This window comes from Podospora bellae-mahoneyi, chromosome 5 (genome assembly GCF_035222275.1).
Source record: "Podospora bellae-mahoneyi strain CBS 112042 chromosome 5, whole genome shotgun sequence".
NCBI classification, from domain to species: domain Eukaryota; kingdom Fungi; phylum Ascomycota; class Sordariomycetes; order Sordariales; family Podosporaceae; genus Podospora; species Podospora bellae-mahoneyi.
Genome location: NC_085884.1, coordinates 1,662,388 through 1,688,598, shown reverse-complemented (window position 1 = coordinate 1,688,598; position 26,211 = coordinate 1,662,388). Strand labels below are relative to the sequence as shown.

The following is a 26,211-nucleotide window of genomic DNA, read 5'->3' as shown; positions in this document are numbered from 1 at the left end:
AGATGGAACTTGGTGGGTTTGGGGTGGGGTTAGGGGAGGGGCAAAGAAACCCAACAACAACAACAACAACAACAACAACAACAACTACTACTACAACTACTACTACTACTACTACTACTACTACTACTACTACTACTACTACCTACTACTACTGCTGCTACTACTGCTACTACACTTTTTTTTTTTTGTTTTCTCCTTTTTTTCGAAGGCTCTTGATACCCGAATAGAAGATATCGGGCTCACACACCGACGCAGATGCAGTTGATGAATTAAAGCACGATAGACACACACACACACACACACACCACCGAAATGAGAGTTTAGAATGATGTTTTCGGTAACGGTGAAATGTACTAGCTACCCACCTGTTGGAATTTCTTACACAAGAGGATTTCCATCTCCACTATGCTTGACCCAAGCAAACACTTCAGAGAGTCAGAAGTAGAGCTCTCTGAGAAAAGAATAAAGTTTACGAGGCATGGATGGGATAAATCCTTGATCATCTTATTGTTTATGCCTCGAGGCCTGTTAATTATGCATTCGACGCCTATTCAATCTCTTAAGAGCCATGGTTCAAACAAAATCACAATGCATGTTAATATTTACGCTGCGTCAGACTGACCTGATCAACTCGCTCCTTGCTCAAAACTCACCCTCCGTCTTCAGATACGTCAACGCCGCCACTGCCAACGCCTCCAACCCCACGCTCAACGTGGGCTCCTCGGCCGGTGCAAACTCGGCCGTGTGGGTATCCGGCAACTCATGCAAACGCCCGTCCCTCTCATACGTGTCCCAAATACCTGGACTCGTGCTCCTAAGCGTCCAATACGCATGGGGAATGCCCTCTCGAGCAAGGACAGCCAAATCATCACCCAGCTTGCCCATGGCCATCTCCAGGTTCATGGGTTGAATCTGCTCCCGCCCAAAATAATCTTCAAACTGCACCCCAATTTTGTGTAGCGCATCTGGGTCATTGATAAGCGGTGAAACAAACTGGTCAAGCCTCTGGATTGTCTTCTTCTTCAATACTCCCGCGTTCTCGAATTCCTTCCCCACCACGAGGTCAATCGCCTCAACGAGCAGCTTCATCATATCGCCAGAGAAGGCTCTGACTTCGACCGTCAGCTCGGCCTTGTCGGGGATTTCGTTGGTAGCCGTGGTCGGCGTTTATTCTCACGCAGGTAACAAGCGCGGGGCTGTTGGGGTTGTAGAGCGCTTGAATCATTGTTTGGAGTTCCGGCACCAGCGACCAGGCGATGAGAATGGGGTTAATACAGCCTTCCGGGGTGGTCGAGTGCCCTCCCTTTCCGGGGATCGTGATGAGAAATGATAACCTTTCTCCTAGGCCGTTGCCCCTTAGAAGCTGAAGCTTGCCTGCGCTTTTGTTGTTGATGTGTTGACATAATACAATGTTTGGGTTGGGAAATTGGAACTTGTCGTATAGTCCGGATTCCATCATGGACTTAGCACCGCGTCCTTGTGAGTCTGGTTGGAAGAGAACTATGAGGCAGCCACGCCACTTCTTTTTGGCCTTTTGGAGGAGTGCTGCTGCGGCTAGAACCATGGTGATGTGCATGTCATGGCCGGAGGCGTGCATGACGGGCTTCTTTTTTTTGTCGACGGGGTCTTTGATTCTTTTGGTGCTTGCGTATGGTAGGTTTGTTTTCTCTTGTATGGGCAGAGCATCGAGCTCTGCCTTGAGGAGAACGGTACGGCCGCGTGGCCCGCGTTGGTTGTCTAACACTCGCACAACGCCGTGGCCGCCGATTTGAGCACGAACTCTCAACCCGAGAGCTTCAAGGTGAGTTTTTACGACATGTGCAGTACGCTCTTCGCGACCGGGGAGCTCGGGGTCTGCATGGAGCTTTTTGTAGAACGTTTGAGTGTTTCAAGGTCGGGTCGATTCTGCGTCTCCTTGATAATGCCGTTAATGGCAGCGGACTTGGGAGTTCGAGGCGCCGTTGGTTGGAGATTCATGATGCTTGTTGATGCTCTATGAAGAAAAGAATGACTTTGAAGAAAGATGATGAAGAATGAGAGTTGATCCGGGAAGACAGTTTAATGTTGGGTTAAAGTACTCTCTCAGTTGTGGAGGCAAGTGACGTGATTACACTACACTTCCTTCCGGGCTTGTTTCGATGGGCAAGCACGACCAGTTTCTGGTGCCCCCCATCATGACCATTATTTCAAAGAAGGAACTACCTACCCTGGAGAGAGTAAGTCATGAAGGTTAGGGATGAAGCGCCCATGCGCCATTCCCAAACTCGGTACGTGCCGAGGGATGTCGAATTTATCCGTCCACACATCATCCACCGTGAGACAAACACAGCCGGGACAGCACATGGCTCAGCCGGTACGATCCGGCCAAGCACGTGGCCAAGGACTTGGCTGCCTGTCTTTTACTTTTGCCTCATATCTTGCTACCAAACATTGCTCTGCATGGCAAGAGAAAGACGAACAGGATCGGCATTTTGTGAGGATGGGGAAGGGCAGGAAGCAATTTATCCTCGACTTTGTGAGGCTGGGCGCCATGCATTTGAAGCCGAGAATCTGGAAATGTGGACAGATTGTTCTTGTTGATTTTTGAAATCCAGGGGGGATTGAATCTGATATCTAAATGGAATCCATTGATTTTCCATTTCTCTTCAGTGTACTTGAGCTTACAGCGATAATGTTCCCAACACGCAGCCGAAGAAAAGGGGCCCCCTTATTACCCCTCAGGTTTTTCACCACATGGTCCCTCCTCGCTTCATTAACAACAACACTGGCGTTATCCACCATCCACAACCCCAAATACCAATGCCCCTCCTCCCCACCCCCAGCTCTCACACCACACCAACTCCTCTCTGCCAGCTGCCCCCGTCCCATCCCTGGTTCACTGACAGAAACCCTCTTTTCCAACTCCAGCTCCCACATCACCCCTTGGACCCACGCCCCAGTCTGCGAGCTCATCAATGGCCTGACCGGTCAATACTGCACCTACACCAACTCCCACCACGGCCACCGCGGCTTCTCCCTTGTCACCACGCCCTCCCGCGCCGCAGACGTTGCCTCCTGGTTTCTTGACCTCCCCTTGCCCAAACCCTCGGACGGCGCTGAAGGCGAGAAATACAAAGTCGTTACCATCCCCGGAAAAGGCAAGGGCGTCATAGCCACGAAGGAAATCAAACAATGGGAGGAGATTATACTTGACTATGCCACGCTCGTGGTGGATGTTGGTTTCACGGTGGAGGTGAATGCGTTGAGGGGATACAGACTGCTGCATAAAGCGGTCGAACAGATGGGTGATGGGGGCAACAGTGTGATGGAACTGGGGAAAAGCAGCGAGCACGCTCAGGATGTGGTGGAGAACGTGCTGAGGACAAATGCGTTTAGCACGAGGGTCGGGGAGGGGGATTACATGGCGGTTTATCCTACTGTTTCGGTGAGTCTTGTTTCGCCCACGGGGCTGTTGAATAGGGGAAAGAAGTGAGATGGATAAAGGTTAACCCAACACCAGAGAATAAACCACGCTTGCATGCCAAAGTAACACTTTTCCAACCCCCTTGCAGAAGCAAAATGCTAACAGCACATCCCTCCAGCGCCTACACCCGCTTCATCCAAGAATCCCTCCAAGTCTCCATAGCAGCCTCCAAACCCATCTCCCCGGGCGAGGAAATCACTATCTCCTGTCCGTCCTTTTCCCATCCCCCCATCCCCCTTCCGTGAACCCAATTCACTAACCCCTTCCCTCCTTAGACCTAACCCTAGGCAAAACCTCCTCGGAACGCGCCCACCTCCTCAAAAAATGGGGCTTCACCTGCTCCTGCCCCCTCTGCACCTCCCCCCCCTCCACCATCGCCGCCTCCGACGCCCGCCGGAAAGAAATCGCAAAGCTCCAAGATCTCGCCATCCGCGCCTTCCAAGCCAACAAGCCGTACCAAGCTCTGCGCCTGACGAGACAGATCTTGCCTCTTCTGCCAAAGGAGGAGCTCTTCCCGCTTGAGAGTGAGCAGCTGGAAAATATGAGCAGGATTTACTTTGTGTTGAACGACATGGATAAGGCGGAAAAGTACGCGAGGCTGAGTTTGGAGGTGCTGGCGAGGCAGGGGTATATCAAGTGGGTGGAGGGGTGGATGGTGGGCAAGATGTTTAGAAGGTTTGAGGAGGAGGAGGGGCCTAGGGGGGTGAGGTATTGATTGGGACTGTTTTCCTTAGATGATTTTCTAGTTTGGGGATCCCGAGTTTAGAAAAGGTAGTCAATTGGTGCGGTGATACTATGCGTATATAAAATGTGGTGGGTATCTTGAGATTACCATTCCAGGCATGGTCTTTTTCAAGTTTTGCAAGTCGAGGCTACTAGGGGGGGATCCTGTCATGGCCGGCAAAATGATATCACAGGCTTCCTTGGGTGAGTAGGCACTCAGTGCAGGGGCATGAAACCACAGTTGGGGTACTTTTGAGTCGAAAATGGTCAGCAGACGCCGTGATGGCTTCATGTCGTATAATGCCAAGCATAGACGACAAAGTCCGAGACGAGTGCTCCAGTCCGAACTCAGCCGAGCCCACTGCCGGAGAGGGCTGTCTGTCCGGGGCACGGAATCGGCAAGCTGCCCCCGGATGGCCGACCATTGGTGGCGATCGGTGGTGGAGTTGGCTGTTGATCGCGGTATTGTTCGGTGTATAAAGAGGCGGGGCGTATGGGGTCGGGTAGTCTCTGATATCTGACCAGTCATTGCCGTCAGCATACTCGGGGGATTATTCGATCGAAGATGGAGTCACGGCAAGTCGCAGAGTGTGGTCGCTTTGCTTCGGAGGGTTGTTGGACAATGTGATAACGAAACCAACAAGCGGTGAGATCCTTCGCAGAAACAATCTCGAGCTTTGGATGGGACAGCAGGTGCAATGAAACACAACTTCTGCAATAAATGACCGAAACGACAAGGTGGATTGGGTCTCTGACAGGAGGATAAACACATATCCAATCATCACACCGAACCGTGAAGTGGCTCCCTGTGATCAACAATTCATGGAGAAGGAGCTTCGCATGGCACTTGGATCCAAAAGTGCCAAAGTTACCCGCCCCCATATGGGGTACCCCGCTTGTCGTTATCCCCGCGGGACAGCCATCGACCTATCCATCCATTCGTTCGCTTCTCACCGTTACAACCGGGGCACTTCCCGTCCAGCAGTCGTCTTCCTACAGTATGCACAATAGCATGCCGTGTGCTGTCCCATTGAATTGATTGAGATACATACGACATACGAGACACACCATCCTGCGAGTATCTCCCCCCTCTGTCATGTCTACCTACGGATGAAGTTGAGATGTTGTCAGCCTCAAGCATTTCACTCCCAGACGCCACCATCTCTTTACCAACTTGGCTTTGAGCTTCTCTTTTTTTCGCTCTTGGCCTGCCTCCAAAAGGAAATCTTCTGTAAGTCATCGGACCGATAGCCATTCTTGACACTAATTCCAAGAAACGCCAAAGGCTTGACAGGAGGAGACAAGGAGGAGTGTGTCCGGTACAAATTGCGTCAGCCAAGAGCGGGCCCCCTCGGCAGTGACCGCCAAACCTGACGCCTCAACCAGGGTCTCACGTTGTGTGCCGTGGGAGGGATCTCAGATGGCGTCGATGGCTTTTCTTTTGTCCGACTGCCCATATCTCGAGATGGCCTGGCACATGTCTTTTTTGGGAGGCATTGTTTTGCATTTCATCCACAGCAAAATCCGGGGATGTTGATCAGCGGAACCCTCTGTCCATTCTGTTGGGTAGGCCAGAGCATCACAACACGGCATGTTCATGATTCATGTCCTCTTGCAACGGAAACACGGCATGCCACATGCAAAAGCTCCAACATCATCCGCGAGGGTACAACCGCATTCAGGGTAGCGTTCTGGGATCTTCACTGCGTGATGAGGACCAAAGGCAGCAAACCCTGCTTTCCTTCTGCACGTCTGACCGAGATTTATTCATCCTTTCGGTGTCCTGCTGCGTATAAGCCTGCTTGCAGCAAGAGAGTGGGACCCTGAGGGAATGATGGACAGGGTCGACACAAAAGGTTCCCAGTTAAGCTTGTGTTAGACCCTACCAACAGTTCCGCCTTGGCATGGGGTCGATCACTTCCTTCACAGTTGCAAGTCTGTTGTTGCACCCGCCAGGCCATCACCTACCAGGTTTATCCAGAGTTTTCATGTCCTGTTGCCTCTCTGCGGGGAAAAGGGTGATGGGTGAGGGGGATCAAGGGAGCACGGGGTACGACATCGGTGCAACTCAGGTCAGCCACCTGCGTGCGTGTGATACCGGGGAATATTAAGACTGCCTCGTCCGGGGGCGCTCTGTCCCGGTGTGTTTCCATTCTCATTTAGCTCAAAAGCACTTACACTATCTATCTACCATCTACTGTTGACAACCATCCCCCACCACCGCAACCATGCCGGACAGTCCAACTATTTCGGACACCGGCACTACTGGGAATGAGAAACTGTGCGGGAAAAAACACCCAGTTAATGGCAGTGTAGACTTTGAACTGACACCCCACAAGTAGCAGCGAGCCCAGGGGTGCCACAGGACATCATCTCGAGATAGGCCGGTCCGCAGACGACCATGTCGACCTCAATGCCAACCTGGAAGCTAGGTGAGATACTTACCATTGGACAGAAGCACTAATAGATGGCCCACCCACTTACACATGTCTTCAACGCAGGATCAAAAACCCCCTCGAGGGCATCCCACGAGACCAGCTAATGCTGCGGGTAGAGGCCTTTTGCGAAGAAAAAGGACTGGCTCAACATGTCCAGCTTTTCCGCAAAGGTGCTCTCGTCGCCCAGAACCCGGACGACTACGACAGAATCGAAGGAACCGAGGCCCTCAACGAGGCAGAGAAAAAGGCCTTGCGGGAGGAGGTCGAGCACAAGTGGCGCCTCCCTTCCAAGCTCTTCCTGACTATTGCGACTTGCTCGATTGGTGCCGCTGTTCAGGGGTGGGATCAGACCGGCACGAATGGAGCGAACATCTTCTTCCCGGATATCTACGGGATTGGTGGCACATCAACCCGGGACAAGCTTCTTCTCGGGCTGGTCAATGCCGGTCCGTATCTTGGGAGTGCACTGTGTGGGTGCTGGTTGTCTGATCCGATCAAGTAAGTCCCGGTTTCCATGACAGGAGTAGCAATGGCATAACTGACATTTTTCTGCCCAGCAACCTGTGGGGCCGTCGTGGTGTCATCTTCTTCAGCGCGCATTTCTGTCTTTGGCCTGTGATCGGTTCTGCTTTCTGCCACACGTGGTGGGAGCAGCTGATTTGCCGTCTCTTCATGGGTGTCGGTATGGGCGTCAAGGCTTCGACTGTGCCTATCTACGCAGCTGAGAACTCGCCGGCCTCGATCCGTGGTGCTCTGGTCATGTCCTGGCGTAAGTGCTCATCAACATGATGTGCGACGGAATGGAGCTTTTACTAATACGAGACGACAGAAATGTGGACGGCATTCGGCATCATGTTGGGTACCGCATTCAACTTGGCTGTGTGGAGCGCAGGAGACATCAACTGGCGTCTGATGCTCGGCGCCCCCTTTATCCCCGCGGTCCCTCTCCTCGTGCTCATCTACTTTTGCCCCGAGTCACCTCGTTGGTACATGAAGAAGAACCGCTACGGCAAAGCCTGGGATGCCATGATCAGACTGCGAAACCACCCGATCCAGGTAGCCCGCGACATCTTCTACATCCACTCCCAGCTCGAACTCGAGGAGCAACTCCTTCGCAACTCGTGGTACTTTCAGCGCATGGCTGAGCTCTTCACCATTCCCCGCGTGCGCCGGGCCACCCTGGCCGCCTTCACCGTCATGATCGCCCAGCAAATGTGCGGCATCAACATCATTGCCTTTTACTCGACCACCATCTTCAAGGACGCTGGGCAGGACGACTACCAAGCTCTGCTCGCATCGTTTGGGTTCGGGTTGGTCAACTGGCTATTTGCCTTCCCCGCCTTTTGGACGATTGACACCTTTGGCCGGAGATCACTCCTGCTGTTCACCTTCCCGCAGATGACGTGGACCCTGCTGGCGGCCGGCCTCTGCACGCTGCTGGAGCAGGGAACCGCCCGGACCGCCCTCGTGGCGCTGTTTGTCTACCTCTTTGCCGCGTTTTACTCACCCGGCGAGGGCCCGGTGCCGTTCACCTACAGCGCCGAGGTGTTCCCCCTCTCGCACAGAGAAGTAGGCATGGGGTTCTCGGTCGCGACGTGTCTCTTTTGGGCGGCGGTGCTGGGCATGACCTTCCCGTTCTTGCTCGAGTCGCTGGGGACGGTGGGTGCGTTTGGGTTGTATGCCGGGTTTAATGCCCTGGCGCTGGTGATGATTTTCTTTTGGGTGCCCGAGACGAAGCAGAAGACGCTGGAGGAGCTGGATTATGTGTTTGCGGTGCCGACGAGGAAGTTTGCGGGGTATCAGGTGCGGCATGTGCTGCCTTGGTGGTTCAAGAGGTGGGTTTTGTGGAGGAGGGAGGCGAAGCTGAGGCCGCTTTATAAGATGGATCATCATCAGGGGCGGGTTGGGAGGGAGGGGAGGCTGGGGAGTGAGACGAATACCTTGTCGGAGACGGAGGGGGAGGTCAAGGGTGGTGGGGTTGGGGGGAAGACTGTGAAGGGGATTTGATTCTGATTTGGGGTTGGGGAGTTTGATGACTGAACTGGGCCGAAGGGGTGTGGTTTGAAATATGTTTGGTATGGGAGGGGTTTGTCGCTTTGATTTTTCCATGAGATACCTGGGCTATTCTGTTGAAAACTTGGAAAGGGAGGGGGGTGATGAAGTCGTGAAAGACTCCTAATTTCATGTTATCGGTTTGACAGCTGCTCGTTTGGACCTGTGAGGTATGAATAGATTGAGAAAGATATATCAGGGTATGTCAAGGCACTTGCTCTATTGGCACCCCCCCAATAGTAGGTCGGACAATCAAAACCATTTCCATCATGGATTCCACATACTTACGGAAACCTCACCCACGACAGGCGTTTAGTAGCGGGGCGGGTGACGGTCAAGTGGGCGGAAAGATGCCGGCCCAGTTTGAAGCTTGGTCATTTTGGATATTCAATTTTGAAACCTGAAGTGTTGGGAGAGGCCATTCACACAACACTCTTCACACCCCTTATAGAGCTCTCTCTTATCAGCCCTGGGTTCCACCTCACTCCGCTCGGGCCCCCCACGCTTCAAGCATCTATTTGATTGAAGCACCTGTTTGATAGCTTCTTTCTCTATTCATCACCTTTTACCACACCTTCTTTTGACCACATATTGAGCCACTGTATCAATTTTCTTTTCCTTTTTTTCTTTTTCCGGAATTTCACCATCCTACCCCGTCACTGCATGTGCACTCCAACGATATTGGGCCAGCAAGAAGCCTGCATGTTTCCTGCCCGTCAAGTATGCCTAGCGGACAAGCAGTCTCTCCGTCATCACTGCCTCTCATGCTTCAGCACGCCATTCATGTCACCCACCAGTTAGGCTTCCGATATCTTCAGGTTGATGCTCTTTTCATCATTCAGGATTCGATGCTGGACTGGGAGGAGCAGGCCGCTCAGATGCACAACATATATCTGGGCGCTACTAGCACCATAGCGGCAGATGTGGGGAACAGCAGTGGTTCTGGTTTATCATGCTATCAAAGCAGGCTATTGCTACACGGGAAGCGGATCCCTGACGAAGACCTCAGAGTGGTCATTGAGCCATACAAGGTGCACGGGTGGTATGTTAACACTACAGAGAGACTCCAATGCATCGGCCATCCAACCCCCCTCATAAGAATGATAGCGCGACGATACCAAGAAATCACGACTCTACACTTCAAGCGCGGGCATGGGCCTTTCAAGAACGTAACTTGTCAAAGAGAGTCTTGTATTTTGGTGAATTCGAGACGGGATGGGAATGCAACAAGTTGACAAGATGTGAGTGTACCGAGCAAGATCGAGAGCTGTCGAGTGGTACTTCTCACTGGGACTTTCCATAAGCTTGCTCTCATTCCGACGCATCATACAATCTTTCAGCTTCAGCGTTCGAGCCATCCAACGGAGCCAATGGGATACACTGGGAGCCAGGTGCATGGTCCAGCAACCCACGCAATTGTTTGATTTTGCAGGGGTGAACAGGATGGGCTGTTGAAGAGGTCTGGAGCTCAGTTAAGACAGCTTGTCCAAGACTGCGCGTCAGGGTTCTGCAAGGTCGACAGGACGAGATATTTCCTTTCCAAGAGCTGAGGGAGAGTTGTTGAAAACTATTCGAAACGGGCCCTGACTGTGCGCTCGGACAGACTGCCCGCGCTTTCAAGACTCACATCCAAAGTCGCAACAGGGCTGTGCCCCTACCCTGTGTACTTGGCTGGGCTATGGAACCAAAAACCTGACGCGGGACCTTTTGTGATGTACAAATAAGGCCGACATAGGCACCCGACCAGAACGCTACATTGAATCGACTTGGTCCTGGGCTTCTGTGCAGGGGATCGGTGTCTGCTGACGGCCCAAGACCAGACGCGGATGGAGAAATACATTACATTCGAGGTGCAAGATGCCTCGTGTACACCTCAGACAGCGGTGAACCCGTTTGGTGCGGTCAAAGATGGCCAGCTCAAAGCATGTTGCTATACATTGATGTCCCCTGGTTGGGGAAGAATAAAGGAGGGCCGCAAAGTCCTGAATGGACAAGACTTATACTAGTTTTTGAAGAATACCCCGTTGTATATCTCTGGAAAACGTTCCGACCATATTCTATCAATGAACTTTGTTAGTCTTTCGACCAAGTCCCTTTGAAGGCATGATTTCGATGAGAGCAGTGTCCTCCCCAGTCAGGTCTGGATCAGTCTAACTGCATGGCGGATCCCTGTGAATGCACTCCGATCGGTGGCCGTTACTAAAGGTTCTGTGGACAACGTGGGCGTATCAAAGCCCAGATCTTGGAGTCATCTTGATCAAGGTGGGGTAGGCACTATCTTTGGGGTGGCCGAGGACGGGAGATGTCAGATGATATCAGAGCTCTTGCCCAAACATTGGCTTCTTTTCTTATGATACACAGATATCAACTTCCCCAACAGAGACATTTGTATAACATTGTTGAACATGTCTTTGATGATCGGGGTGCTTCTGATACTGTTGCTCGTCGCGGCAACAGTTGCCGGGTGGCGACTCTCGGGCCGATCCCCACCTCCTCATCGGCCCGCATCACCTTATCCTCATCCGAGTTTCAACGACAAAAGAGAGAAGCCCGGCATTGCGAAGCAGACAATCGATGAAGACATTAACAATGAGGTCAAAATCGAACCTCTTCACGACTTCTCATGGCAGGACACACCACCCCTCCAGCTCCGGCCCTTCAAGCCAAAATACCACATCACCATGGCCATTCAGACCTCCTCCCCGTCAGAGCTGATCATCATGGATAAGAACTATCTTGATCGAGTCACCGCTCGGAAAGCAATCCTGGCCTCCCACCCAAAAGTTGTCAAAGGGTACATCCCCTCTGGCATCACTCCCATCAGGGAGCTCTACGCCTACCTCATGGCCACCTACTTACCCACCCGCTACCCAACCATGTTCTCCCTCTCTCCCGATCGAACAACCCTTCACAACAAAATCACCTCTTGCCTCTCTCCAGTCTCCCCCCTTGACCTCCCCCCGGACGAGCTCCTTTCCACCCTGGCCACAACCATCGAAGACGACATCTTCCTCCTGCTGCCCGACCCGGCTACCGGCCTCCACCGCTGCGTGGCCTTCCTCTGCTGCCACCCCTCCGGCTTCGACCCCTCAACAAAGCTAGACCAAACCCTAGCCGGCATCCACGGCCCTGTTCCTTCCTACGGCAAAATCGGTGCTAGCATGGAGAAATTCTTCTCCAAATTGGAAGTGGGCAAGCCAGTTAAGAGGGTGAACTGGGGGCTTCAGACGCATAAGGAGCTGTACACGCTGAGCGGTAACCACATCGATGAGCATGAAGTGGATAGTTTGACGGAGGAGGATAGGGAGGGTATTGATATTTGTCAGACGAGGTTGAGGGTTGAGTTGCAGACCTTGACGAGACTGCCGGGAACGAGGGGGATCGTGTTTAGTTTCAAGACCTTTTTGTATGGGTTGGATGAGATTAGGGGGGAGGGGAGGGGGGAGGAGCTGGCGGTGGCGGTGGAGGGGTTAAGGGGGGGGAATGCGAAGGGGATGTGGGTTTATAAGGGGGGGGTTAGGTGGGGGGAGAGGGTTTGTGAGTATCTGAGGAGTTGACGGAAGAGGAACTCGTACCTGCTCTGGTGGCTTGATATCGAAGTACGGAATGTGGGTCATGATGTCATGTTATTAGAGTTTCGACAATGGCGGCGCCAAACACGAATGCAGCAGATTTTTGTTCCATGGTCCTAAAAATTGTTTTGTCGTTGGGAAAACCTGGCCTACGTTAACCTACCTTTTTAGACACGTCCAGAGCAGCCCGCTGCCCGGTCATTTTCTCCCTCGGCCCCCGGGCACAGCTTCCGTTCGCCATGGCTACCAAAGGCAGTGATGATGATCCCACGACGGACAGGGCGGAATCTTCGCCGACAACAAAAGAAGCTCCACCGTTGCCGGCAGCAGCTCTGTCTGATGAAAAGTCTCCTGGTGTCCGCCGTGCCGAGGCCCTGGCTTCGGTTCTCACCAAGGCCGACTACGTCTTCATCTTTTTTGGCGTCTTCATAATTGCCTTCGCCTATGGTCTCGATGGCATGCTCCGCTACGCTTACCAGCCTAATGCCACGGCTTCTTTCTCCAAGCACTCGCTGTTGGCAACTGTCAACGTTTTACGCTCCGTCATCGCCGCCGCAGCACAACCCACCTCAGCCAGGATCGCCGACATCTTTGGCCGTGTCGAGCTTGTGTGTTTGTCAGTCTTTTTCTACACTCTCGGCACCGTCTTGGAGGCATCTTCACAAAATGTCGAAACATTTGCCACTGGGGCGCTCATCTACCAGATTGGATACACCATGATCATCTTACTGCTCGAGGTTATCATTGCCGACATCACCACCACCCGAGCTCGCCTGCTGTTCAGTTACATCCCCAACGCCTCGTTCCTCGTATTGACTTGGGTCAGCGGAAACATTTCTTCGGCCGTGCTTGCTGTCACAACTTGGCGATGGGCCATCGGCATGTGGTGTATCATCTATCCGGTGTGCGCCATGCCTCTGATCATCAGTCTCCTGGTAACTGGCCGTCGAGCCCGCAGGTCACATGTGATGGATGGATACGTCGACCCGATCAGAGCTCTCCCCTGGGGCAAATTTTGTGCGTACTTGTTCTGGCGCCTCGATGTCATCGGAATCATTCTCATGATTGCAGTCTTCGCTTTGCTCTTGGTACCTGTCACGCTGGCAGGTGGCTTCCAGACATCCTGGACCAGCGCTCATGTCCTTGGCCCGTTGATAGCTGGCTTCACCGCGATACCGCTCTTCATTGGGTGGCAGCTCTATACCCCCCAACCGCTTGTGCCATTCAGACTCATGAAGGATCGAGCTGTGTGGGCCGCCCTCGGAATCGCCTTGATGCTGAATTGGGCGTGGTATATGCAAGGCGACTACTTGTATTCGGTTCTGGTCGTTGCTTTCGATTTCGACGTCATGACGGCCACTCGGGTGTCTTCCTTCTACACATTTTTCAGTGTTCTCACCGGCACCGTTCTCGGATTTGTCGTATACAAGGTCCGCCGGCTGAAAGTCTTTATCGTCGTTGGAACATGCCTCTTCATGGTTGCTTTCGGTCTCCTCATCAAGTATCGAGGTGATACCGACATGTCCAGCCGAGCTGGTGTTGTTGGCGCCCAGGTTGTTTTGGGTATCGCCGGCGGTATGTTTCCCTACCCGGCGCAGGCCTCCCTTCAAGTGGCGCTGAAGCACGAGAATCTCGCTGTCATGACGGGCCTCTACCTCGCCACTTACAACCTCGGATCTGCGTTTGGCGGTGCTGTCTCGGGCGGGATATGGACTCAGGTCTTGCCAAACCAGCTTGCCTGGCGGATGGAGGGATTCAACAATGAAACCTTGGCAACATCTGCTTACGGGAATCCATTTGCCTTTGCGAAGCAGTACCCTGTGGGCACGCCCGAGCGGCAGGCGTTGATCGACTCTTACAAGTACGCCCAGAGGCTATTGACGATTACGGGGATTTGTTTGTGTGTGCCGCTAATTGCTTTTGCGTCGACGTTGCGGAATCCAAAGTTGAATGATGAGCAGACTTTGAAGGAGGACGAGCCGGCTGCATAGAGATAAGTGATAAAATAAATTTGTTTTTGGTTATCGTTGAGAGTTACGATACAAGACGGAATTCTAAGAATCCTTTGCGTAGTTGATCAAGGTCCTAATTCAACCAACGTACACTTGAAGACCTGCCAGATCACAGACACCAACCCCATGGGCTGTTGGTGGACTCACCCAAAGGTGAACCGAAGCTGAAGCCATTTTCAGACAACAGCTAAAGTACCTACATTAGAGCGGTGGCACTGCCAGCGTGGGAAGATTGATATACTATGATGTCTGAACTTCACGAAATCTTTCCTATGGTAGGAACCTATGCTATGCTCCATCACACTCACAGGTCCTGTAAATTTCGCTTACCTACCTAGGTACTCAGTAGTTACCCACATCCGACGGGACAACAACCGTTGGAGAATTTTATAGTTTCTATGTGCCTGAAGTCACTGTGACACCGAAACGCCATTCACGGGCTCATATGTATGCATGTATGGGGAGTCAGAGGCGGGGCAGCCGCGCAAGGCACAGTTTCTCAACCCAAGGATACTTAACCTCCCACCATAGCCCAAACTCAGTAACCGCCTCCCAGACCTTAGACAGGGCACAGCCGCCACTCGATCTTTGTTTTCTCTTTGGTCGTATGTTAGTACCTCGTATACCTCACCACAGTCAAGACCTCAAGATCTACGGCGAGGGAAATGCGGCTCATCAACGCTCGCACCAAGTGCCTCGAAAGATGAGGAGTTATCATTCCAAGACATGCAATCATTGGATCAATGCGACATCAATCGCAAGGCAAAGCTAGAACTTTGTCGTGGGCAAGCTTGCAAAGATGGCATTGCCTACAGTTGGATCGACACACGTTGTATCGGCAAGACAAGCGCGCGGTTAGCTGAGCGAAGCCATCAACTCCATGTTTCGTTGGTACGAAAAGTCAGAATTTGCTACGCTTACCTCTCCGACGTACCTCAAGGGCAGTTGGATCAGGTCTGCCACAGCCGCACGTGGTTGGACGCTTCAGGAACTCCTAGCACCACGGAAGATGAGCTTGTTCGATTCGGGATGGACCCAGCTGGGCACAAGATCTTCCATGTCGGCAATTATGGAGGAAGCCACAGGAGTACCTCACCACATTCTCACGGGCATTACAAGCTTGCACACCTGTAGTGTGGCGCAGAGAATGTCCTGGGCGTCAAGGTGAGTTACAACCAGGCCCGAGGACATGGCCCTATTGCTTGGTTGGGTTTTTTTGACGTGATGATAGCCCCCATCTATGGTGAGGGAACCGAGCGCGATGGTGTAATGTCACACATCATGCAAAGCCTTCCAATAACCCGTAACGGCAAAAAGCTGACTTGGGTTCCGGGAATGACCTTGCTGATGTACGCTGCGGCGACGGGGGATCCGTAGATGGTCAATTAAGAGTTTCGGTACGATTCTAACCTCGAGGCACAAGATTCTGAGGGTCGAATTACGAAGGATTGGGCCAAGTCTTCTGGATTAGGCTGGCGTGCGCCATTGCCGGCCACCGCGGAGGACCACCCGACAGCGAGGAGAGTCCCCAAGACTTGCCTGAACGCGCCTAGTGACGTGGGCAACTGAAATCTGGGACTGAGTCCTGAATTTACCCAACTGCCCGACATATCCCAGGTTCTTAATGGTCGACCTGATCCATCCTGGGTTTTGCCGTACCCGCGAACTGATGATGACCCACTAGATTGGGTTTCGGCCGTGCTGGATTCATCATGAATGGGCAGTCAAGACATCAAAACCCATCGTTGATCTACGAGGTCTACAAAGAGGAGACGATTACCTTCACCTAGATCGCCATCCCGAACTCGAAGGCCACGGTCAAGAGACCGATCAGGGAGCTCCTTCAGTCGCCGCAGTTCTTCAGATGCCGTGATATCCCGGGACCGAAGAGGAGCCAGTGGGAAATCAAGCCAGCGCAGCGGGGGGGTCGTTGAAAGCCGAAAGAAGGGGTACAGTCATCGTGCTACCTGGGGGGGCGATTTTTTACGGGTGCCGAAGTAAGCAAAAATTAAGCAGGCTTTTGGTGCAATTATATACATAATCGGCATTATCTCCCCACCAGAATTCTCATCTTCATATCAAAAGAATTCCTCGACCGTACCCGTTCTCCTAGATGGTTTGGTTGTCCTCAGAAGCACGCGGTTCCAAACGTGACCATTGAAACCCTGTATTGTGATTCAGGGGTACCAAACATTGCGTGCTTGACGTCAAGCTCGTGGTTTACAACGGGAACATCTCATTGCAACCAAAGACAGGCCTCGTACCAAATTGTCTTCATGACCGTATCTAGCCTTTCAGAATAACTTGTGAGTTGGCCGGCGCTTTGATTGGGCCACACGATTCTAGTCAGCATTTGCCTGGTCCCTTCCCAATCCGCAACCCTGATTGTCTGGCTCCATACGGCGATCTTCTGACGGAAGAACACCTTGAGGGAATGGAGGTGATCTTTTGGTGGAGGTGACACAGGCGGAATATAAGTGTGCGGTTGGCTGGGAATTCCGGGCCCTCGGTCAGGATTGTCGTGAGAGGGTGAAGAAGCACCGCTACCATCCTGCGAGGAAGATGAAGAAACTAAACTTTCGGCGTAGGTGAGGCCAGGCCAGATGACTGTTTGAGAGGTTGATAAAACTTTTGATGATGTAGTGCTGAAGATGTCCTCAGCTACACTTGCCAAGCTCGTCGTCATTGGGTCTTGTTGTTGTTGTTGTTGTTGTTGTTGTTGTTGTTGTTGCTGTTGCTGTTGTCTCTGGAGAGACACACGGACGGTGTAGGCGGCTATGACAACCTCCCATATCCACAGCTCTGGGCTATAGGCGCCGATGTTCATGGCTGCTTCGGTTTTGGTAATGTCTTCTCGCAGGGTGTTGAGGAGATGCCAAAGGAGGTCGGGGTCTATACTCTCTTCTTGGTGGGTTTGGGTCCAGAGAGGGGATAATATGAGATGGATGTAGAGGTAACCGGCTGCGGCCCAGGCACGGCTTGAGTTTGGGTAGTAGATTGGTGGTGCTTGACTGTATGGGTGGCCTTTTCTCTTGCTCTTTTTGTGATGCTGGCCCTTGTGAAATGAAGCTTCGGATGGTGAAGTCGAGGAAGGGTCCGGTTGAAAGAGCAGGCTGGCGATGTAAGACTCTGCATCTGAGAGGAGGAGTGAAGTCGTCTCGCTGTTATTGTTGTTGTATGGCGTGAAGCAGCTCGAGGTGAGGCGCTCAAGGACGTTGAATAGTACTTCTCCCTCAACATCGGCTTTGCAGGCCTCGAGACAGGGTGTGGAGGTCAGATAGAAGGGCGAGATGCTAGTGGCTTTGACTTGAGCAGTTGATAATAGGGTTGATGTGGGTTTGGTGAAATATGGATGGGGATAGCAGAGGGTCATGTCGTCGGTTTCGATGACGTGTGATTCTAGAAACGGGTCCCTGGATGCAGCAACGTAACTGCCAGCCCTTTTGATAAAAATTTAGTACAGACAACGGAAAAGTGAAGCAGAGGTTCGAAAGACTGAAATCTGCCTGGGATTGGTAACGATGTATTCAACTTACATCAGAATGATTCTTTGAAGCATCCCATAGAACCGATGCTGCCATTCCTCGGGGCGCTTCATGTCGATCAAAGTACAGAGACCATTGATATGTGCCTCGGCGGCAGTTTGGTCACCCATGCCACCCTTAAGATTGTTAGCAGTGCGATACAGGCCTAAGAAGAACAAAGGTATTACCTCAGCCAAAGCTAACCCAGCAATCAAGCTCAGACACCCATCACTAGTGCACGTTTCCAAGTCTGTAACTTTGCTGTTTAGAGTCCTCATCGCCTCGAGCTTGTGGTACAAGTACGTCTCTTCCATCTCGGACTCCCTCAGGCCGCCACTGATTCGGGAATAGTGCAGCGCACTCATGATGAGACAGGCTCGAAACGTGTCTGGATTGGAGAGGGCGATTCCGACACTGTTCTGTAAGCTGTATTGCCCATTCTTGTCAAGTAAGGAGGCTGTAACTAACCACTGGGAACTCGCACTCTTCGGTACAGCCGTCCGGCTGAAGATCCGATAGTTGGCAACTTTCCCCCTGAATATCAGCCTCACCTCCTTTATCAAGTCAACATGCATGCTGGATCCATACAGTGATTGAACAGCTCCAACGACCGATATGACATTTTGATGGGCAATGTATCAAATGGATCTGCCGGTGAGCTCGGGTACGCTACCAGAGGTGGTTGCATTGTTGCAGCTGCCGACGAAGGGGAATCAGATGCACCCCTGGCTCCTTCAGCAGCATAACCGCACTCTCCCCCACGTGTAAGACAGTTGGTGCTACTCCCGTTAGCCATACGAACAAGACATAGGTAGATCAAAGCTTGTGCCCACCAGACCGGTTTGAGCTCGTCACATCGAATATGCCGCTGCTTGCATGTCAGACAGCCATGTCGACTCCTTTTATGGGGCCTTCTCTTCCTCGCTGGATGTGACGATGACGATGCCTCAGCCATTTCTTATAAGACAAAGAAATAAAAAAGCTGTGAAACTTGCAACAAAATTCAAGGTGGCGAAAAATCCACATCTCATCCGTTATATAGGTAACCCATCTCAACACTCACCTTCAGCTCCCTCAACCCAGCAATTTTACACCAGAGACGAGAAAGCCTTCAACAATTCCGCCCCCATCAACCATTGATCACTCTACATTTGACAACCGAGGCCGAGACACACCCACACCTCATTACTAACACCCTCTCACAGCCTTCCCACTCCAAAACTGAGGTCATACCACCCAGCCCAACCAGCCCCAAGTCTCAAAACCTGCATTCGCTTACTCATAGCCCGACCTGCTGTGTCTTCCACATATCTGTAATCAGGTACCTAATCTACATTCGTGACACTCAACTCTTTCGACTTTCCGAGCTTCGTACCCCCAACCTCGAATTCCGCCTGTACTGGGGTAAATAGTGTGTGACCCGCAGCGAATACATGACACACACACATACACATATAATATCGAAATGTGGCGCAAAAGGCGGGCATCTCCATCCCTGAACTCGTGCAACCTCGGCTTTGGAAACCCCCTTAGTCATGAGAGTAGTCAGCCAGATGATCTGTCTCCCGCTGGGGCCAAAGTCGGGTGGTAATTCTTTCATGCGGCCGGTCGCCGGTCGGATGTTAGAATCTAGATTTGTCTGCCGATGACCGGAGATCATGATATCAACCTAGAGCGGTGACGCCGTGGATGATTGGTGGTACCTAATTCGGAGTGTCTGGGCAGACGGGCCTACCCGCAGAACTGTGTAGGCGCATCTGACAAGAGACCTTATGCGCATACCTGCAGTACTCACTCTGCTCATCCGGCCGCCCTTGCCAAGCTCGTGAACAATACCCCACGCCACACAGTTGGTAAAGCAGTCAAGAAGACCTTCTCGATTAAGAATATTGACCATACCTAAACCTTCCTCTGCTAGTCACAACATCCCCCCTCATACGTAGTCTAAGCAACAACCCTCCCAACCCCCCATCCCCCCCCCTCACACTCCAGCACCATCGGACCCCCCCTATCCCCCCCACCATCACTAACATCCAAACTAACCGTAACCCTCCCCCGATCCCCCACAACCTCCACCGTCTCCCCCAAGTTCCTATAATCCGTCTCGCAATGCACCCCCCCAGCAATATTCACCACAGGACTATTCTCCCCCGTCCCATTCCCATTCTCTCCTCCCGCCCTAACCTCCCTAATCTCCACCCCGGGCCAAGGTAAATACCCCTCCCTCAAAGGCACCAAAACAACAGGTATCTCCGCCTCCGTCTCCGCCGTCGAACTCAACTTTTTCTCTGCATCATCATCGTCAACAGCCGGTATAACAAAATGCCCCTTCCTCCTCCCCCCAAGCAGCCAGCTATCCCCCGGGGCAGTGATCTCATACCCGAACTCCAGGTCTTGAGACAGAGACGAAGTGGACAGGTCAGTGTCCCACATCCGCGTCCATTTTAGGTGGAGGGTGGTAGGGAGGAGCTGGTTAATCACGAACGTAGGGCTGCCATCGTTAGCGTCCGTCCCGTTCACCACTGGAGGTTGAGACAATGAAACCCTCAAGTCGGCCGTGTGAACGATTGCTACTGGGGGTACATCAACCGGGATGACAATCGTGTTTGGTTCCGGGATTGACTCGGGGTGCGGTAACGGGAGGAAAGCGTGATTGGTGAAAAAGGCAGTCATAAAACCTGCCAGAGTGGCCGACGAGATGTCTTCCACAGAAGAAGAAGAAGAAGCAGGGGAGCTGGTCCCGCTTTTTTGCTGTTGAGTGTTTGACGCCAACCCCAGACCAGCAAAGTGCGATTCCCAATTGACATGACCCAAAAAGCTCGTCTGCAGCTCCCCCAGCAACGCCGCTTTCTCAAGCTCGTGTTCCGACAGGTGGGCTTGGACTACCGCCAGAACCGTGGAGACGATCAGCTTGGCGTACTCCCTCATGGGCGAGTCTTCCAGATCGGCAACGATGGTCTTCTCAAACAGAGTCTCAATCTCTTCCTGCAAAACGCTGTAATGCAGCTTGAGATACAGCGTCTTGTTTGTCTTCGGCCCGATGGCAACCCCGCGCTTTCTCGTGATTTTGTACAGCAGGCTGGTGGGCTGTTTGGGAAAGATCAACACCGGCTGGCTGGGCGAATGGCCAAAGTGTGTGTCAAAGACCTCGGAGCCCAACAGCTCGCTCTTGAACAACCTCAACGGGCTGGAGCTGGCGGAGGAGACCGCAAATCGCGAGAAGAGTGCGTTGTGCTTGAAGATATCCTGAACGTTGACCTCGACTGCGAGAGAGATCGGTACAGATGATGTCTTGAAGAAGGTGAAGCTCCCACGCTCGGTGGAGTAGGTAACCTCCGCCCTGACAGCGACATCGAGCAGGTCGTGCTCAACGGTGAAGGGAAACCGGACCTTGACAGAGCTATTTGCGGGAATGGCGCCGAATTTGAAGGTGCCTCCCTCTGCTTTGGTGGCCTGTGTCGAGCCAATCACCTCTGCTTCACTCATGACCAGCCGCAGCCCACCAGTCGCGGACCTAATCTTAATCTCGCACGTCTTGACGGCGTTCCAACCAGTTGATAGCTCAAGATCTAGTGATTTCTTCTTGTCGAGTTGCAGGTCCTTTGTCCCTGACAGTCGGACGTCAAGGCCGCTAGCTCGTTGGTAAATAGCCACTTGAGGATTTTTCAGGCTTGCAATCCCCTTGTCTACATGCTGGTTGGGATCTCGTTCGTAGTGCAGCAATACCTTCTCGCTGGACAGACGAACCTGATCTACTTCAAAAGTGCCAGCCATCATCGTGGTGCTCTGTACTCGTACCTTGTTCGGCCCTGGCCGGATGGTAACCGGCTTCTCGGTCTGTAGCCAAATTTCCCTGCTGCCCCCTGCAGTCTTGCTCGTGATGCGGATGCTGACCGAATCAGCTTCAAACTCATCAACCAAAAGACTGTGAAAGTCAAGAAACAAGGAGAAGCTGTCCTGGCCCTCGTCATAGAATGGTGGCCCGTCCAGAGCAAGGTCACAGCAGAGGCTGGTCAGGGGAATCCTCACATCCTTTTCTAGCGATGTTGACACCGAAATCAGGTCCGCCAGGAATCCCGTGATGGCCGAGGCTTCTGGGTACTGAGTCGCAGACGTAAGGCTGTTCCTGAATTGTGACTTTTGTTGCAATCTGTCCCTCTCAGCGGCGGCTGCCTTGCAAAGGAGCTGCCGAAGTGCTTGGTTGACGTAATCGTCCAGCTTGTTCAACTTCTTTAGACACCTCGCATACATGACCAGCATGGAAAGCTCAAGGAGGGCCCAGCTGCTCTCTCCAAAGAAGGGAATGACGCGGTAAAAGTAGTAAGCTGCGTCCTTGTACTCCTCAAGGTGAAACTTGAGCACCGCCAAATCAGCCATGCAGGCCTGGACCGAGTGCAGGTGGTGGGCGACTGTGTAGTGCCGGAGAGCTTTATCGGTGAGCGTCTCGTAGAGCCGATAAAAGTCATCCTTATTGTCGAGCGCTGTGCGGAGGAGGGTGGTTCCCACGCCGGCAACCGACGTGTGCAAAACCTCAGCGGTTTCTCTTGCAGCCGGCTTGGTCTTTTCGGCATCATCATCATCATCATCATCGTCAAGGCCAATCTCCTCCATGTCGACAATCCCAGCTTCCCCTACCGTAGGGACTGACGACCACCCGTCAGACCAGCCACGCTTCTTGCCACACTCCTCCAAAATATTTCGGGACAATGCATACAACTCGGCTCTCCTAGCAGCAAGTTCTTCGAGCCCAGCCTTCTGAAATGACGACGTAGCTGGACTATCAATAGAACCAGGCAGGCGCCCAGACGGGAACCCAGGGCTGAGAGGTGGCCGTTGAGTGCCCTGGCCGTGAAGGGACGTCGTCCGGGCTGGATGCATCGTCGTTTTGGGGTCTGGGATAGACGTCTTCTGATCATGGGCATCATTAAGGGTAGAAGGTGGGATAGGCAGCGCCTTGGTAGACGTCTGGGCGAGAACCTGTTGGGCAACAGAAAAGGCAAAGGACGACACCATGTTGTCCACAACCTCGGAGAGCATGGAATCGAGGACTGGCTTGACCCCATCTTCTTCTTCGTGTTTCCTGGCAGACATGATGGCCGCAATGATGTCTTCTCTCATGACTGTCGAAATCGCAGGCACGAACTCGAGCGTGCGTTTGCAGATCTCAGCGAGCTGCAGCAAGTTCTCCTGCTCCTCATTCAGCTTGGGTACGGGTGTTTTTGCAGCCACTCCTCGCGGGACCATTTCTTGCTGCTCCTTCAGCTTGGCCACCAGTTCCTCTCGTGTTGACCATGCATTTCCAAGACGAAGGAGCAGAGAGATTTGGCGTGCAAAGATGTAGCACCTGAAATCGAATAAAGACACATTGTTGGCCAAGATCAACTCTCGGTATGTCTTTTTGGATGAAGTGATGGGGATGCTTTCGGAATAATCCAGCTTTTGCTTGTCGCCAGACTGGAGATCCACAGCCTCCTCTTCCTCAAACTCAAGAGTACCGCCAGCGATCTCACTGAGAGCCTTTTGTGCTGTCTCTTTGAGATCCGGGGTATACGGAAGCAGAGCGCCTCCATGTGCTTCCGCAGACCCCGCAGCCGCTTGTTCTTGGATGATAGTGTCGAGCCCAACACTAAGCTCATCATACCCAACTAGGGCATCCTCAACAAGACCAACACTTTCGAAACCCCTGGCCAGGCCTTCTTTCAGAATGAAAAAAGTGCAGAAATTCCACCCTGGTAAACTCCTCTGGGCGTCTCGTTCCTTGATGTCCTCTTCGTACTGTGTGACGCGTGTGTCGAAGCTGGATAGGATGAGCTCCTTGAACTTCCCGATCAAGTCCGCCCACGCGGCCTCACTGTCCTGCTCGGTCTCACGATACCCCGTAGGTACCGCAGGCACCACCCTCGGGAGCATACTATATGGCACGTCGTTGACGCCAATGCGAATCTGCCTGATCCTGTCCACAGCGCCCTTGCCTGAGCCGTTGAAGTCGGTCCGCAATTTCTCCAGCAACGATGTTGAGCTGCCGCGCCACTTTAGTGTCGCCGTCTTGGAGACGTCGCTGGAGTCGGGTACCTTCCCTGTGGTCCGCGGCTGGGTCGCGGCGACGGTGTTTGGGAGGACCACATGGATGATCAGCCATTCGAAGGCATCGTGGTTCTCGGCGCCACTCTTGCCCTGGGCTGGTGGTGTGTTGACTTTGATCCACTCCTTTATTTCAGCCTTCGTCGTGGACTTGTATGTATCGTTGTCGTCGCATCGTATTAGTAGCACCTTGAGGTAAGGTGTGCGGCGCAAGCCTGGTATTTGATGTCTCCTTTCCTTGCCTGGCCCTGCTGGTGGACGAAGTGTCGAGTCCACCTGGTCGCTTGAGCCACCCCTACCGGCGATGGTGGCGGTCTGGAAGCCATCGTCCCGGGCCGGTTGGTTCGCGACATCGGTGGAGCTTGCGCCCTTTGGGTTTGGAGAGGATAGGGGGGTAAAGATACTCGAGCAGTCGGCTCCGGATGGTAGGAGCTCAATGTGTAGGGTGTTGATAGATCGCAATGGCCCGGCGTGGGACTGCCAGTTGAGGTCTCGGAGCGGGAGCCGGGGAATCAACCCCGGCGCAAGGAGCTTGTAGACATCGTGGGGATCGAAGTACTCGACTGCATACAGGAACACTACTAGTCAGCTGGGAGCTCCCCAATCAACCAAAACTGTCACTAACCCGTCACCTTTGACGAAGAAAAGGGCTGTTCCATGTTGGACAGCTCTGGGCCTCTATGACATGCCCTGGTCGAAGCGCGTTGGAATTCTAGAGAAGGACAGCTCCTGGCCAGGCCATGCGGTGGCAGAATCCCCTGAGATGCAGGGTGTGGCACATCAATGCATGGCCATGGAGCTCTCACCGCTTCTTGGCGATGCAGCTCACCTCCGTCACCTTGAATTTCCAGAAATTGCCCCACCAAAACTTTTGCGCAGTGGCGGGGCATCTGATGACAGTCCCGGCCGCTTGCACCCCCGAGAGATATTTTCTATTTCAGGCTCAAGAGCAGGCAGATTCCCAGTGTAAAAAATCCAGGGGAACTTTTGACAATCTTCAAAAACGGCTGGTCACTTTTGACAACAAATTTTGTGTCTTCAAAGACCTCGAAACACATCTACAAAATGGCCACCCTTCAAGCTATCAAGTATTCGCGGGGCAAGCTGTTAGTCCTTGACCAGCTCAGACTGCCCCATGAGAACCACTACGATGAGGTGTCAACTGCCGAAGAGGCTTTTGACTGCATCCGCTCCATGAGAGTGAGAGGTGCCCCCGCTATTGCCATCGTCGCTGCTTTGGCCCATGCGGTTGAGTTGCACAATGGCGACTGCAGTAAGTTTGACACTGCCCCCGAATCAAGACATCGCTAACATCCGTCACCAGCTGCCACTGAGCCCGAAGAGGTCATTGCGCATATCGAAAAGAGACTTGACTACCTCAAGGAGAGCAGGCCAACAGCTGTTGATCTCTCCAACGCCATCACACTTCTCAAGCTGGCCACTAGAGCCGCCAACCTCGAGGGTTTGGCGCACCCTGAGGCCAAGGAGGCCATCTTGAACACCTACATCCAGACGGCCGAGGAGATTCTCGCCAAGGACCTCCACAACAACACCTCTATCGGCTCTCATGGTGCCGCCTGGTTGCAACAGCAATACAATGCCTCTTCTGAAAAGCCCATCTCCGTCCTCACGCACTGCAACACCGGTTCCCTCGCAACCTCGGGCCACGGCACTGCCCTTGGCATCATCCGCACTCTTCACTCCGAGGGTCTCCTCAAGCACGCCTACTGCACCGAGACTCGTCCTTACAACCAAGGCAGTCGTCTTACTTCCTTCGAGCTCGTCTTCGAGGGCATCCCCTCCACCCTGATCACCGACAGCATGGCTGGTGCTCTCTTCAACCTCCATCGTGAGCGCATGAATATTGGCGCCGTCATTGTCGGCGCTGACCGCGTTGTCCGCAACGGAGATACTGCCAACAAGATTGGCACCTATCAACTGGCTGTCCTGGCTCGTCACCACGGTGTCAAGTTTGTTGTCGCTGCGCCAACAACCAGCATCGACCTCGAGACGGAGAACGGAAGCGCTATCGAGATCGAGGAGCGCAAGCGTGAAGAGCTGACACAAATCAGCGGTGCCATTGTCAACGAGGACGGAACCGTCGATACCAGCAAGACTGCGAGAGTTGCGATTGCTGATCAGAGAATTGGGGTCTGGAACCCAGCTTTCGATGTGACTCCCCATGAGCTGATCGATGCCATTGTCACTGAGCGGGGAACCGTGGTGAAGGGTGCGGACGGCAAGTTTGACTTTAGCCAAGTGTTGCCCGAGCGGTTGGCCTCTGTTGCTGCTCGTCAGCTATGAGGATTGAGATGAATACGAAATGAGATGTTGAACATGTTTGTT

At 52.9% G+C, this 26,211-nt stretch overlaps 8 protein-coding genes across 8 annotated transcripts; 6 read left to right on the top strand and 2 right to left on the bottom strand.

Annotated features, from left to right (window-relative positions):
* The first annotated feature begins 2,599 nt into the window (after positions 1-2,599).
* On the top strand, positions 2,600-4,806 carry QC761_504530 (uncharacterized protein). Its single transcript, XM_062879677.1, has 3 exons — positions 2,600-3,468; positions 3,552-3,670; positions 3,739-4,806. Exons 1-3 carry the CDS (start codon positions 2,618-2,620, stop codon positions 4,176-4,178), a joined length of 1,410 nt encoding a protein of 469 aa, XP_062730836.1. The 5' UTR covers positions 2,600-2,617; the 3' UTR covers positions 4,179-4,806.
* An 86-nt stretch (positions 4,807-4,892) lies between these two features.
* QC761_504520 (uncharacterized protein) lies at positions 4,893-9,204 on the top strand. The gene is made up of 5 exons (XM_062879676.1): positions 4,893-6,467; positions 6,526-6,618; positions 6,688-7,122; positions 7,182-7,393; positions 7,454-9,204. The coding sequence occupies exons 1-5, from the start codon at positions 6,415-6,417 to the stop codon at positions 8,629-8,631; spliced, it is 1,971 nt and encodes a 656-aa protein (XP_062730835.1). The 5' UTR covers positions 4,893-6,414; the 3' UTR covers positions 8,632-9,204.
* Positions 9,205-9,398: 194 nt separating this feature from the next.
* Positions 9,399-9,911, top strand: QC761_504510 (uncharacterized protein; the record flags this gene model as incomplete). Its single annotated transcript, XM_062879675.1, has 1 exon — positions 9,399-9,911. One exon carries the CDS (start codon positions 9,399-9,401, stop codon positions 9,909-9,911), a length of 513 nt encoding a protein of 170 aa, XP_062730834.1.
* Positions 9,912-11,081: 1,170 nt separating this feature from the next.
* Positions 11,082-14,357, top strand: SIT1 (ferrioxamine B transporter; the record flags this gene model as incomplete). The annotated part of the gene is made up of 2 exons (XM_062872818.1): positions 11,082-12,213; positions 12,420-14,357. 2 exons carry the CDS (start codon positions 11,082-11,084, stop codon positions 14,237-14,239), a joined length of 2,952 nt encoding a protein of 983 aa, XP_062730833.1. The 3' UTR covers positions 14,240-14,357.
* A 783-nt stretch (positions 14,358-15,140) lies between these two features.
* Positions 15,141-15,480, top strand: QC761_504480 (uncharacterized protein; the record flags this gene model as incomplete). Its single annotated transcript, XM_062879674.1, has 2 exons — positions 15,141-15,204; positions 15,311-15,480. 2 exons carry the CDS (start codon positions 15,141-15,143, stop codon positions 15,478-15,480), a joined length of 234 nt encoding a protein of 77 aa, XP_062730832.1.
* A 770-nt stretch (positions 15,481-16,250) lies between these two features.
* QC761_504475 (uncharacterized protein) lies at positions 16,251-19,063 on the bottom strand. The gene is made up of 9 exons (XM_062879673.1): positions 18,848-19,063; positions 18,618-18,652; positions 18,373-18,563; positions 18,253-18,310; positions 17,973-18,172; positions 17,797-17,921; positions 17,010-17,700; positions 16,771-16,985; positions 16,251-16,749 (listed from the first exon to the last, which is right to left on the bottom strand). The coding sequence occupies exons 5-9, from the start codon at positions 18,147-18,149 to the stop codon at positions 16,497-16,499; spliced, it is 1,461 nt and encodes a 486-aa protein (XP_062730831.1). The 5' UTR covers positions 18,150-18,172; positions 18,253-18,310; positions 18,373-18,563; positions 18,618-18,652; positions 18,848-19,063; the 3' UTR covers positions 16,251-16,496.
* Positions 19,064-19,728: 665 nt separating this feature from the next.
* Positions 19,729-24,755, bottom strand: QC761_0078460 (uncharacterized protein; the record flags this gene model as incomplete). The annotated part of the gene is made up of 2 exons (XM_062872817.1): positions 19,729-24,428; positions 24,491-24,755. 2 exons carry the CDS (start codon positions 24,753-24,755, stop codon positions 19,729-19,731), a joined length of 4,965 nt encoding a protein of 1,654 aa, XP_062730830.1.
* MRI1 (S-methyl-5-thioribose-1-phosphate isomerase) lies at positions 24,592-26,169 on the top strand (the record flags this gene model as incomplete). The annotated part of the gene is made up of 2 exons (XM_062872816.1): positions 24,592-25,138; positions 25,190-26,169. Exons 1-2 carry the CDS (start codon positions 24,931-24,933, stop codon positions 26,167-26,169), a joined length of 1,188 nt encoding a protein of 395 aa, XP_062730829.1. The 5' UTR covers positions 24,592-24,930.
* Positions 26,170-26,211: the final 42 nt, after the last annotated feature.

Coding starts and splice junctions, on each gene's coding strand:
- QC761_504530 (XM_062879677.1), top strand. CDS start 2,618: ATGGAATCCATTGATTTTCCATTTCTCTTCAGTGTACTTGAGCTTACA. Junction 3,469..3,551: donor CTGTTGAATAGGGGAAAGAA/GTGAGATGGATA, acceptor ACCCCCTTGCAG/AAGCAAAATGCTAACAGCAC. Junction 3,671..3,738: donor CGAGGAAATCACTATCTCCT/GTCCGTCCTTTT, acceptor TTCCCTCCTTAG/ACCTAACCCTAGGCAAAACC.
- QC761_504520 (XM_062879676.1), top strand. CDS start 6,415: ATGCCGGACAGTCCAACTATTTCGGACACCGGCACTACTGGGAATGAG. Junction 6,468..6,525: donor ACTACTGGGAATGAGAAACT/GTGCGGGAAAAA, acceptor ACACCCCACAAG/TAGCAGCGAGCCCAGGGGTG. Junction 7,394..7,453: donor TGCTCTGGTCATGTCCTGGC/GTAAGTGCTCAT, acceptor ACGAGACGACAG/AAATGTGGACGGCATTCGGC.
- QC761_504475 (XM_062879673.1), bottom strand. CDS start 18,149: ATGAGTGCGCTGCACTATTCCCGAATCAGTGGCGGCCTGAGGGAGTCC. Junction 17,922..17,972: donor CTGGGTTAGCTTTGGCTGAG/GTAATACCTTTG, acceptor AACAATCTTAAG/GGTGGCATGGGTGACCAAAC. Junction 16,986..17,009: donor ACACCGTCCGTGTGTCTCTC/CAGAGACAACAG, acceptor CAACAGCAACAA/CAACAACAACAACAACAACA.